This window comes from Belonocnema kinseyi, chromosome 7, assembly GCF_010883055.1.
Source record: "Belonocnema kinseyi isolate 2016_QV_RU_SX_M_011 chromosome 7, B_treatae_v1, whole genome shotgun sequence".
In the NCBI taxonomy this organism is placed as follows: domain Eukaryota; kingdom Metazoa; phylum Arthropoda; class Insecta; order Hymenoptera; family Cynipidae; genus Belonocnema; species Belonocnema kinseyi.
Window position 1 is genome coordinate 105,777,191 of NC_046663.1, and position 13,095 is coordinate 105,790,285.

The 13,095-nt window shown below is 30.3% G+C and overlaps 1 protein-coding gene across 5 annotated transcripts in view; it reads right to left on the reverse strand.

The window, feature by feature from the left end:
• Positions 1-7,684, reverse strand: part of LOC117176123 (serine/threonine-protein kinase BRSK2) — a 69,599-nt gene extending 61,915 nt beyond the window's left edge. For all 5 annotated transcript variants that reach the window (XM_033366189.1, XM_033366187.1, XM_033366188.1 and 2 more), the window contains exon 1: positions 7,142-7,684. In XM_033366189.1, the coding sequence (XP_033222080.1) occupies positions 7,142-7,244 (103 nt within the window). In that variant the 5' untranslated portion in view covers positions 7,245-7,684. The remainder of the gene's footprint in view (positions 1-7,141) is intronic.
• Positions 7,685-13,095: the final 5,411 nt, after the last annotated feature.

Sequence of the window (13,095 nt, forward strand, 5' to 3'; positions counted from 1 at the left end):
ATTATATTATACCTCGAAAGGAAATTCTTAAAGAAAAACTTATTCTGAGATTCTTGAACTCGGGAAATATTGATTCATTACCAGTCTCTACCCCGAATACTTCCACATGGTTGGCTGACTAAAGCCAGTCTTCTCTACTGTGGGATTTAGGCGTTCCTCTATAAACAGGACTATATCTGAAATATATCTATTAAAAAATATAATAGAGTTACTAATAGGAATTCAGAAAGTTAATCGAGCCAGAAAACAAAAACAAGCAATATGTCAAGAAAGTTCCGAAAGCTTATGATTGAAAATCTTGATACGCTGCCGAATCATTCCCTTAGACCCTTGTAGTGAAGTTCGTTGCTTCAGTCTTTTCTCCCCCAAATAGTGACTCATCTCGGTCGTACCCTTCGACCATTGAATCGTAATAGGTTATGAGTCGAAAAATACGATTACGAAGAAAATCCACCTTAAACGATATTTTAAGGACTTGCTAGTCTTAAAAAGTCTTCAAGAAACTTTCTCAGATTAAGTCAGTTTTCCAGCAAAAAAGAAAGAATTGATACAGATTTGGGCGAATTAACATTTTTTAATGCGCCTGAATCCGTTTTTCTGATTCGCTTAAACGAATTTAGATGCATAAATAGGAATTGAGACAGCGCTAATTGAATGCGTGTGAATTCATATAGATGCGTGGACAAGGTCAATTCGAAAAAAATTAATTAAAATTGCATGCCTCGAGACCTGAAACAGGGATCTCTCGTGTATTAGTCCGACGTGTTCCCACTGAGATACGGGACAATTTTCTAAACATTTGCAATGAATTCGATATGCTTCGTGTGTGGATTTACGGATTAAATTGTATAAATAAACTTTTGCTGAAATTCTCCATTACGAATTGGGAGGGGGGGGGGGGCTCGAATGTGTATTTTACTTTCACGAATTTAGAAGCATTGACCAATATATTGGTCCAATGCGTCATTGTCACAAAGCGGGATCTGCGAGGTGTCTTCATCTTTCCAATTTAATTCGTATCAATACTTTCTTTTTTGCTGGGTTTTCACTTAAAAAATGATTATGCTGGACTGCTAATATTGTTGTAAGTAGAAACTGTATAGAATTCAAGGGATGGTTTATTATAGTTTATTCCTCAATATTTGAAATATTTACAATTTCAGGGCTTTTTTCGCGGATAGTTGAAAATAATTGAGATTTAATGAAAAGGGGCTCATTTTTTATTAAAAAAATTTCGAAGACTTCATCAAAATGATTCATTTATAACATTCTGCACGGATAGCTTTAATCAATTTTGACTGGGACGTGCTTGTTCCTTTGGCCTCTTTTTTGAGATGTCTACCTTTTTTCAGGTTCATTGAGTATATTTCTCTTGAAATTATTGGAAATGCAATGCTTATTGGTATAAACCCTTTAGTTTGTCATCTGAAAAAAGCCTCTGGTGATTAAGCTCATATGTAACATTGTAACGTTATATGAGTTTTTTCGTAATTGCCCTTTCTCAGTAAATTGCGCACCTAAATATTCACAAAAGGAATTAAAGTGCGCAAAATTCCCTATAAAATACTTTTTTTTCATGTTTCATTTTAAATAGTTTAGGAGATAGGGTAAACAGGGGTATTGTGGACGCCGTTCTAGTGAACGACACTGTGCAATGCAAATGCTTTTATTATAATTCTAGAAATATAAAATAGATACATGTAAATGAATAAATATTCTATTATCCATGTAATTTGTATTTCAATATTTATTCAGTACAAAATTACTGAATTTATATTCATTAAATAGCATTTTTGTTGTCACCTACAGAAGGACACGTTGAAAGTATAAAAATTAGTCATGTCGTTAATTTGAAATTCCTCGGAAATGTAGAAGAAAAGGTATTTCTTATTTTGTAGTACTTTAAGAGGTTAGATGATTATGTTTTTCAATATAATCGAATAAATATTAGTCTCAAATTTGAGTAGATTTGATATATTTGAAATGTTATTATCATACCTTGAAAACCAGCGACCGACATACATATCTCTCAATGAACGAAACCCAACAGAAGGAAGTTTTTAGGAAATAATACGCATTTTTTATTGATTTCCGTGTTGCTGTGATTGCTATTGGCTTTCCTTATTTCTACGACATCGCCTTTCAAGAGTCTTTAATGTTCAATATTTTTTTAATTGATTTTGGATTTCCGAACTTCAAAAATCAATCAACGACACCCCAGAATGAATTAGACAAATTCGTGAACTGATGAAATAAACATAACCACACAACATCGAAGGTATTCCTTTTCACCAAAAACTTCGTCGTTTCTTTTAAAAACGCCCATAATTATACAAAATGATGTTCCTTATTGCCTAAAGAAACTAAATTGCATAATATTTCTTACAAATAACATTATAATTTCTTTTGAATTTAAAATCAATACCGATGTCGTTCACTGGATGTAGGGTGCCGTTCACTGGAAATAAGGCGTCGTTCATTGAATTTGAATACATTATTTTAAAATAAAGACAATAATAGTTTGGCAAAGAATAATTATATTACTGGGTACATCTGAAAATGGAAAAAATCTGCCCTTTCAGATGAATTCATCTTCGTGACCAAACAATAAGCATATAAATTAATATTCTCCGTTTTCTAAAATTTTTTTTAAGTTGTCGGCAATACCCATGTTTACCCTATGACTTCCAGAAGTGATTTTTTATTGAAAAATTGCTCTAAAAAATAATTTTATTTCATATTATTTTTCGTGAAATATATTATGTTCTGTTCATTTTGGATAAAAGTTGCACTTATATTAGTTGATGCAGACTCAATTTTCCAGAGAAGAAAAAATGCTCTAGCACTGATAAGTGTATAAAGTTATTGTTTATGTTGTATTCCACATGAAAAAGTATTTATAAGAATAAATTTACATACATTTGCCGGTAAACCTACAAAACATCAAATATCCTTTATTTAACGTTTCGTGAAACACATTTAAAACTACATTTTAGAAAAAATATTATCAATTCTTGTCTAAGGGCATGCTTTTCCAGTCGATATTTCGCGAAAGATTAAAGATAGGACATTCAAGGTTTTGCAGTTTTGCTGGAAAATGTATGTACTTTTATTCTTATAAGGAAATTTTTTTCACGTGGAATGCAACAGACACAAGTTAATTCCGGAAATCTTCATGTTCAAAACTTGGAGGACGTATTACTTAAACAACAGTGCATTCATCAATTAAAAATGTTGACAGTAGCTTTACCATGACATTCTATATCGAAGCACCTAGCCGTTTTTTGATTTAATGTAAACTTTTTTTTATAAAATATTTACTGCTTATTTTTTTGGCAAAAAATCGAATCATTTCTTCAAAAGTGCACTATTTCTAAAAAATTTGATTTAAAAAAACTATACAAAGTTCTATGGTGAATAGTATATAGAACATAAAATTTTTTGGTTTTCCATTCCAGGTCTTATATCTACGAGAAAATCATTCTCCTGTGAAGGCGTTAAAAATAAGACGATTTTCAAGATAGGCTCTGTCGCCGCTATTTTGTGTCATTCATACTCCCAAAATATATAGTCAAAAGTAGGCTTTTTCTGTCGCTAGAGTGATATTAGTTACCCTTTAACGAAAAGAAAGCGTAATTATTCATTAGAATTAAATAATTCTTTGAAAATTAAACATGGTAAAACTGCATTAAACTGTGACCTGCAGTAAGTGTTATTAAAGAAACACATTTTTCGTGATTTCAGTTTTTCTGGGTATATTGAATATTACTGTGTAACAGCAATAACATTTTTAAACACGGAATTCATTATTTCCTCGTGTAATTCTAATGTTGAAATTCGAAGCTTTTCTAAATGAATTATAATGAGGGTGTAATAGCGCTCAACATGCGCTATTATTATTTTCTTGTCTTAAATTTTTTTATTAAGTTTAAATTAAATTAATAGTTCACAAATTGTAAATCTTATTCGAAATCTGTATTGGTATTTCTGAGAAAACCGCTAGATTGACCTTAAATTGTACAAAAAATGTAAATCTAAGAAATCCAATTATTTTTACTAAAAATACCGATTTTTGGTGTAGAACGCCAACAAAATCTAAAATTGTCAAAAAGATTGAATATTCTTTGAAATATAATGCTTTCTAAAAACAATTGCAATTTCCGACAGGAAGGACAAACAGAGCACAAAATTGTTAAAATATTCTATTTTTTTCAAATTATAATGAATTTATTTCAATACCAATTTTTTGTTTAAAACGTAAACGTAACGTCAATTTGTTGAAAAGTGATTAATATTCCTTGAGATCTAATAATTTTTTAATAAAAATTGCAATTTTGGACGAAAAATACACAAACAATACAAAATTGATCAAGATCGGATATTTTATTATATTTAAATTAAAATCATTGGAATTAAATCTAATGATTTTTTATTGAATATATAAATTTTAGGTGAAACAAACCAACATAACCTGAAGTTACTAAAAAATTGATGTTTCTTAAAATCGAATTATTTTTGATTAAAAATATTGATAATATCTAACAAAAGATATTAACATGACGTACCAGAAAATTGTTCTTCTTCTGCGAAGCTTTCTGATTTTATAATAAACATTTTTTTCTTTAATATTGATTTCCAGCAAAAAGCACTAACATAAAGCATTTAAGTAAAATATTTTCATCAATTTATTAGATAATTTGAATGTTTTAATAAAACTGGATTTAAATTTAATTTTTAATCCCAAAAGGAGAATTTTTTCTTGATTAGTATAATGATTTCTATGATTTTTCTGATTAAAAGAGAATACTTGTATATTTAAATATACAACATTTTTAATTTCAATTATAAAACAACTTCGAGTAATGAAAAGTCAAATAGGTTTTTAAAAAAATGATTGCAAGACTTTCGGGATATATCGTTACAACATTTTTTTGTATAGGATTATAATCACAACATAGAGTTTATAGAAAATATCAGGTAAAAAACTGTTACAAGCATTGTAATACTTATTCTCATTAATTCATTCCCCACTAGATTGCGAAACCGGGGTATGACAGGGTACTTTATGAGACTGCAAAAAACGGTGAAATGAAAATGGTTTTTTACTAAGAATTTTGAGTGATTCTTATAATTAATAGAAAATAAAATTATGCAATTGAAATGAACAAATTGAATTTAGATTCAGTCCAAATTTAAATTTCTCTTTAACATCACAAACGCAATTTCCAATTTAAATCACTTTTATCAGCTTTTAGGGTTTCCCATTAAATCTGTCTAATTTTGATTGGAATGCTAAAATTATTAAATTAAAAAAAATTGAAGCGTGCAGGGACACCGAAAATATATCTTTTATGCTCATCATATTTCGGTAAACCTATTAGCTCTTTCCAATTTTGGGTAATTTTAAACATTCTAAATTAAAAATTTTAATTTTCACTGCTTGCTAATTTTTTAACAAAATTGTTTACGTTTGAAGTCTTAAAAATATAATTTTCCTATAATTGTCTTATAAATACTCCAAATTTAGAATGATAATTTTTTAACGCTTCAGTTTGAAAATTTTAATACCCGGAAAACATGTTTGAGCTTGAGTTTGAAATTGGCTTCAATGAGATATGAGTGATCAATTTTTTATTCTTAGGTATCTTGAGGAGATAACATTTCATATTCTCTCATAAATTGTAAACAGTATATAAATGTAGATTGAATGCATTCTGAAAGAAATCGCTATCCTTCACTCTTATACTAACTCAATTCTTTAAAAATGACACATTTTAAGCATTGGAAAATCTCATTAAAATAATCCACACAGAAGGTCATCGTGCAAAATATGAAGAAGTTAATTATATTTCATTGTGCTTCAAATTTATTATTACCCCCGTGATTATTATTTTTTAATTCGTTTTTTTTTCTTGAAAATTATGCAATTCAGAATATACTGTCCAAAAAATGAAATATTTCTTTGGTAATATTACACCTCAAAAATGTCAAGAACATTTCCCAGGCGGAAAAATTATATATAGTTGATTTATATAATACTTCACACTATATATAAAATATATATAATATTCCCGCCTGGGTTCCTACAAATGTTCTGCAATTTCCCTTCACATTTGTAAAAGTAATAAAAAGGGACATAAAATTTTATGACATCAAAATTTGCTTCTTAATTCAAGGTCACGCTTTGTTGTTTTTTATTAGTTATATGAAGATCGATTTTATATAATTCAAGAATTATATTTATAAAAACGACTACAATATAAATTAAATTTGTGATTATATTTTATATAATTATGGCAGTTAGTTACTAAAATTAGTATTTCATCAGAGAACATATTGTCTATAACTGACTCTCATATTCATTTTACTAAGTGAAGTTGGGTTTCACAGTTTACGAACAACGGAATTCCAACTTTATTGTACTACTTGATCATTATCATGTACAGTAACGAAAACAGGAAAATATAAAATACTAGCACTGCGTAGTAAATCAAAATGAATTACATTATAAGACCGGATTTAGAATCACAAAAAATACACTCTCATCACATTTCCTTCATTTTCTTTATTGTCATGAGGATTGTAAATAAGTTTTTAATTAAGCTTTCAAAAATATTTTCGAAAATTATGTAGGTTTGAAGTAGTTTTTGAAAAAATGGTAATATTTTTAATTTGCACTCAATATAGAGTTGTAGAGTATAGAGTTTTAAAGTATCATCAAGATACTCAGTATAGATGAGTTTTAAACTGGAAGTCTTTTAAAAGGTAACAATTTCAAATCGTCACATTTTGGACCTGTCATTTCTTTAAAACCCTTCAGTTGCCAATCAAGTTTAATTAGGTTAAAAGTTAAACTAGAAACTTCTATTTACTTTTTTCTTACCTGCAAAATTAAAAGTTTCTAATTTAATACCTAGCCCAATGAAACGTTATTTGCAACAACGGCTTGATAGCTATTTCTAAAATATTTCTCTGTATAGCATCAGGCCACGTGGTCTTTATAATACAGATTGCGGAAACAAAAACGAATCACTCGAAGCCTAAAGTCAATCCTTTAGTCATGACTTCACGACCCTATCAAATCAGCAGATTATTAAGAAATTTATTATCAAAAGGATAAAAGGATTTTCCAAGAACACACCAGTTTGACCCTTGCCCAGGGTTTTTTCAAGACGGTAGGGCCCAACATACTGATGGGTCTCTTGGGTGTTGGACCCAACAGAGCCCTCCTTGCCCTGCTGCATTGCCGAGGTCTCGCCCTTGTTCGCCAGGGTGGATGGTAGAGCACCTCCAGCGTACGAAGTATTTACTCAAATCTTAATTCTCGGCCTTGTCAGTTCCTTCCTCCTAGACTGAATCAGGTCCACAGTAACCTTTGGAATGGGTCTCTGAGGTCCAATCTTCATTGTTTCTACCGTCGGTCCTCGAAACTGGGAAGACCTGCGACCTTGAGAGTCACCTCTGCCTGAGGAACGCCCCCGTTTGCAGTTTTAACTCTTCTTCTCGATGGGTCACTCCCTCGAGGTTTCCTTTCTTTTTGCAGGACGCTTCTTTCGGAATTTTTTCATATTGCACCTCCACACGACACTTTCCTCTTAGGGCCTCTCACGCACTGAAAAACACCCCAAGCCCCGTAATCAGCCCCAGACACGTTTGAAGGACATTTGGAAGCCCTTTTAAATTTATTTAGCACCCTTTCAAGAAACCCGAACACTTTCGAAACACTGAAAAGACACGAAAGATTCTCGAGCTGCCCACGTTGGGCGCCATTGCGAGACGGACGTGTGAGGATCGGGGGTTGGTCGGGGGTGGAACGGCAATTCGTTTTGCAACTCGTCCACAGAGCACCGGGTCAGGGATAACTTTCACCGAAGAATGATGCGATTCGCGAGACACTTTATTTTTACTCAGGGAACACGAAAACGTTTCATAATGAATCCGATGGGGATTTTTTAAGCCGACGTTTGTTCCGCGTTTTCTCTTGTGATCGCACCCCTAACGCACGACGCGGATATCGGAGCTGACGGCGAACCGCGGCGCTCCCAGTTCGATTATATGGTGGAAGAGATGCGTGCGCAGTCAGCCCTGGTATCACACAACCCTCCGCCAATGCTTTTCGTATATTCGTATATTCCTGACTGGAGGAGTCGGGGGTGAAAAAGCCGGTATTGGGAGATTCGCGTCCGGGATAACTGATAAGGGTGGATTTCTGGATTTCTGGTTTGCGGTTCATGTCCTGACTGAGTGCATAGACGACGAAGCTACCCTTTTATGTAGTATTCCGAGAAAGAGTGAGATAACATTGAATAGCGGATAACAGAGAATGCGAGGCTTTAATGAAATGATCGTTTTCAAAAAAAGTTCAAAGCGAAAATCCCAGGCGGAAATATTATATATAGTTTATATATAGTGTGTAGTATTATATATAATATTCATTTGTTTTATACATTTTTTGTATAAAACAAATTAATATTATATATAAAACTTCACACTATATATAAACTATATATTATTTTTCCGCCTTGAGCTCCCTAACAGGTGTTACTTACATTTTTCACAAAAGCTAATTAATTGAATAATAGACAACTTAAGCTTATTTAAACTCAAATTATTTTTGGATTTTTCAAAATCAATATGGAAAGGGAACCATTTGTGGATCGAGTTTTAGAAACAATGTGTTTACAAATAAAAATTCATAAAAGGTTAAAACCTAGCATATTATCAAAAAATGGACGTTCGAAAATAAGTTTAAGCATTAAAAATAATACAAAATTTATTTTACTACACTGTAAAGAATTAAACAATTTTACCACTTAGATTGGTAAACTTACCAACAAAAAATTGGTGCAATTTTACGACTCTGATTATAGGGTGAATACCACTTGCATGTTAGCAGTTACAACCAATCTTGTAATTTTACCGCTTTCAAACTGACAATATAGCAAGGCCTTGTAGAAGTACAGTTTCTGCTTGTGAATCTGTCATTGACCTACTTTCAGAGTATATTGAATTTGTTGACGCTGGTAAAAATACAGAAACTGTTAAAAATTCCGTTTTCCAACGTAATCTCACGTCTTTAAATTTGATGATTGATGATCGGTAAAATTAAAATTATGTGTAAAAAAGCGTGTTTCAGAACTGTATAAATGATGAAAAGATTTATTTGCTACATTGATTTAAAATATTAAACAAGAATTTTTTATGTAAAAAACTGCTTTCTGCTGTATTCCTTATTTTAACGGGAAATTTACAATTTCTAGTCAAATTACCATTATTCACATTTCTTATGTAGATGGTAAAGTTACCATGTTGCATAAAAACACGAATATTTTTGGTTAAAATACCATCATCTAAAATTCATAGTGCATTTGTAATTTTACAGAATCTGTCTGGACACTTGCATAACCTAAAGTTGAATTCCATACTGAAAGTGGATGTTCGTTATTGTCAGTGAAAACGTTACTTTGGGAGTAGGTAATAATCGGACCTACTCTGAAAGTGGTAAAATTACCAGAATTTTTTTTTACCGTGTAATTATATCGTTGGTGATCCGGTATTGCGCCCGAAACTTAATGCGTGTTACTGCGTGTTTGGCTCTGAAAATTTACGCGAAAGGTAAGCTAATGCATTTTAAATCTGAATGTACAACTAAATACTAACAAGTAATAAACTTGTATTAACTAATTGTATATCAAACATATTTTTTGTGAAATATTTACGATGAAATTAAAATGTGAAAAATCCTATATTTTTATATTGTAAAAATATAAATTACTAAATTATATAATTTTACACTGATTAGTGAACAATTTAAAAAAAAAAACATTTTTTTCTACTGCCTAATAAATCAATTCTGTGTTAAAAGTGTCTCTAATTAAATCTTCCGTTCTTTCCTATTATCTTGAATGGTCCCTTCATAGCTGGCCATAAATATAGATAGCTATGATAAAAGAAATTAAAACTTATTAAAATTTGTCTTATATTCAAACTTTAGTGATATTTACTTTTTTTAGTAACCATTTGTTTAAAAAATAAAATTTATATATATTTTATTTAAAAACCTGAACTTGCAGTATGTGGAAACTTGTTTGTTACGAATTTTTATTACGAGTTATATTTGTTTTATTACGGTAAAATAAGAGGAAATATGATTCTTAAAATGATATAAATATTATGCGCAGTTTAAGGTTAGAACAAAATACGCTATTTTCCACAACTTTCGCATTTTGGAACTAGCGTAAGTTTATAAAAACCTTATGGAAGTTTTCCGAACCCTCTTACATGAACATTTTGAAAAAGTCTCATATAGTACAAAAACAAGTAGTCTCTGAAAAATTAAAGGATTCGTCTCTAACCGCAATAAAACCTAACTTAGCCATGGTGAGAAATGTTAGAGTTGATAAACTTTATGAAAATATTTTTTATGTGTATGATAGTGCTATGACTTGTCGCAATTTAGATTTAAAATTTAACTTCTAAATTTAAATAAACATTCTATAAATTCGGTATAATAATTATATTAATTTACGGTGAAAATTGTTAGTGATCCACATTTGGGCTAGTGATCCGGATTAGATTCTCTTGTCTTAATTATTCCTTTTATTTCCTGACTTGTGGGGCCAGCTGGTCGGATACCCGACCAGCCCCACATTTGTATTTCTACACGGGATGAAGTCAATCGTGTTTTTTTAGTATTGTGTCTCGAAGTTTTAAAATAAAGTTTTTGTATCAATTCTTTAAAGTGATGCTGAAAAAAACGTACAAATTAAATTTTTTTCAATTATGAATGACTCCCAGAATAATACACGGAGAAAACGAGATCGTAAGAATTAGATTATATACCGTAATTCCTGCGCTATATATCGTAATTATTACATCATGATAGCGTAATGTACCATACAAATTTTTACCGTAATTTCTCTGGATTCTGTCAAAGTCAGAACGTGAACAAAAAATCTATAAAAATTTGAAGTAAAATAATTTAAAAAAGGAATATACGGAATAATTTAATGAATTATAAAATATTCCCATATCCACGCCTTCATTCCATATTGCACCACGTCGGATTTGATCGTTGTATAACTTCAGATCCTGTATATATAAGCATAGAACCTGAAGTTATAGAGCGACAAATGCGAAGAATGCCTTTAATCCAGACGCCACTAACACTGCTGTATGCACTAATAGGTCCCCGAGATTACTCCCTTTTAAAAGGTCAAAAAGACCCTTGATTACAAATATCTTGGGTAGGTTTTCGAAATATTGGTCAATTTTGGCTTAAACATTTTTTTAAAACAATTTCATTATTTATTGTCAAAAAATATTTATAAAATCATTCTTTACATGGCAGAGAAAAAATAAAACTTTTTTGCTTCTTGCACTTTTTTCGCATGAGAAACCGTTTGCAATGCACATTATAAACAAATGATTTTTTAAAAAAATTGTCATATTTGCAGTGTTACCTCGGAATCTATAATTCAGAAAAATTTTAAACTTGTGCACTGTCTATATCAAGGATAGATCTCTTAAAAGGTAAAAGAAATATTCCGATCGAATAAAAACTTCTCTCCTTAAATTGTTGTTAAAAAGTTATTATTTTTCAGAGTTTAGAATCTTCATTTATTAATAATCAGTCATCCAGATCAACCAGGATCATAATGTTGCTTCAAATGGTTGTGAAAGCTTTTTTTATATTTTTAATTTTACCATAAAAAATTTAATTATCTTTGGTAGCATTTTCGATATCTAAGCCTTATTTTTTACAACTATTGTCAGTAACAAAAACGCTCAATTAAGAAAATCGATTTTTTCTTATGTTTTTTATTAATCCATGAAACAAAATAAAATTTTCCACTCTCGTTATATTTTTTGTACGACCAGCCATTATTTATTTATGGCCTTATAAACAATATATTTTTTATAATCATACCCTCCCCTAAAAGCCACAAATTTCAAGTTATTAGCGATTACTTTTTTTATATCCTTAATTTTATCATAAAGAATGTAATTATCTTGGGTAAAATTTTCGATATCTGCCCCTTATTGTTCATAACTATAGTTATTAACAAAAACGCTCCATTAAGAAAATTGATTTTTTCTTAATTGTTTATTAATATATGAAACAAAATAAAACTTTCCACTCTCGTGATATTTTTTTGTACGACCAGCCATTATTTATTTATGGCCTTATAAACAATGTATTTTTGATAAACATACCCTCCCCTAAAAGCCACAAATTTCAAGTTATTATCGATTACCTTTTTTATATCCTTAATTTTACCATAAAGAATGTAATTATCTTGGGTAGTATTTTCGATATCTGACCCTCATTGTTTATAACTGTAGTTATTAACAAAAACGCTCCATTAAGAAAATGGATTTTTTCTTAATTTTTTATTAATCTATGAAACAAAATAAAACTTTCCACTCTCGTGATATTTTTTTGTACGACCAGCCATTATTTATTTATGGCCTTATAAACAATGTATTTTTGATAAACATACCCTCCCGTAAAAGCCACAAATTTCAAGTTATTATCGATTACCGTTTTTATATCCTTAATTTTACCATAAAGAATGTAATTATCTTGGGTAGTATTTTCGATATCTGACCCTCATTGTTAATAACTATAGTTATTAACAAAAACGCTCCATTAAGAAAATGGATTTTTTCTTAATTTTTTATTAATCTATGAAACAAAATAGAACTTTCCACTCTCATGATATTTTTTTTGTACGACCAGCCATTATTTATTTATGACCTTATAAACAATGTATTTTTGATAAACATACCCTCCCGTAAAAGCCACAAATTTCAAGCTATTATCGATTACCGTTTTTATATCCTTAATTTTACCATAAAGAACGTAATTATCTTGGGTAGTATTTTCGATATCTGACCCTCATTGTTAATAACTATAGTTATTAACAAAAACGCTCCATTAAGAAAATGGATTTTTTCTTAATTTTTTTATTAATCTATGAAACAAAATAGAACTTTCCACTCTCATGATATTTTTTTTGTACGACCAGCCATTATTTATTTATGGCCTTATAAACAATGTATTTTTGATAAACATACCCTCCCCTAAAAGCT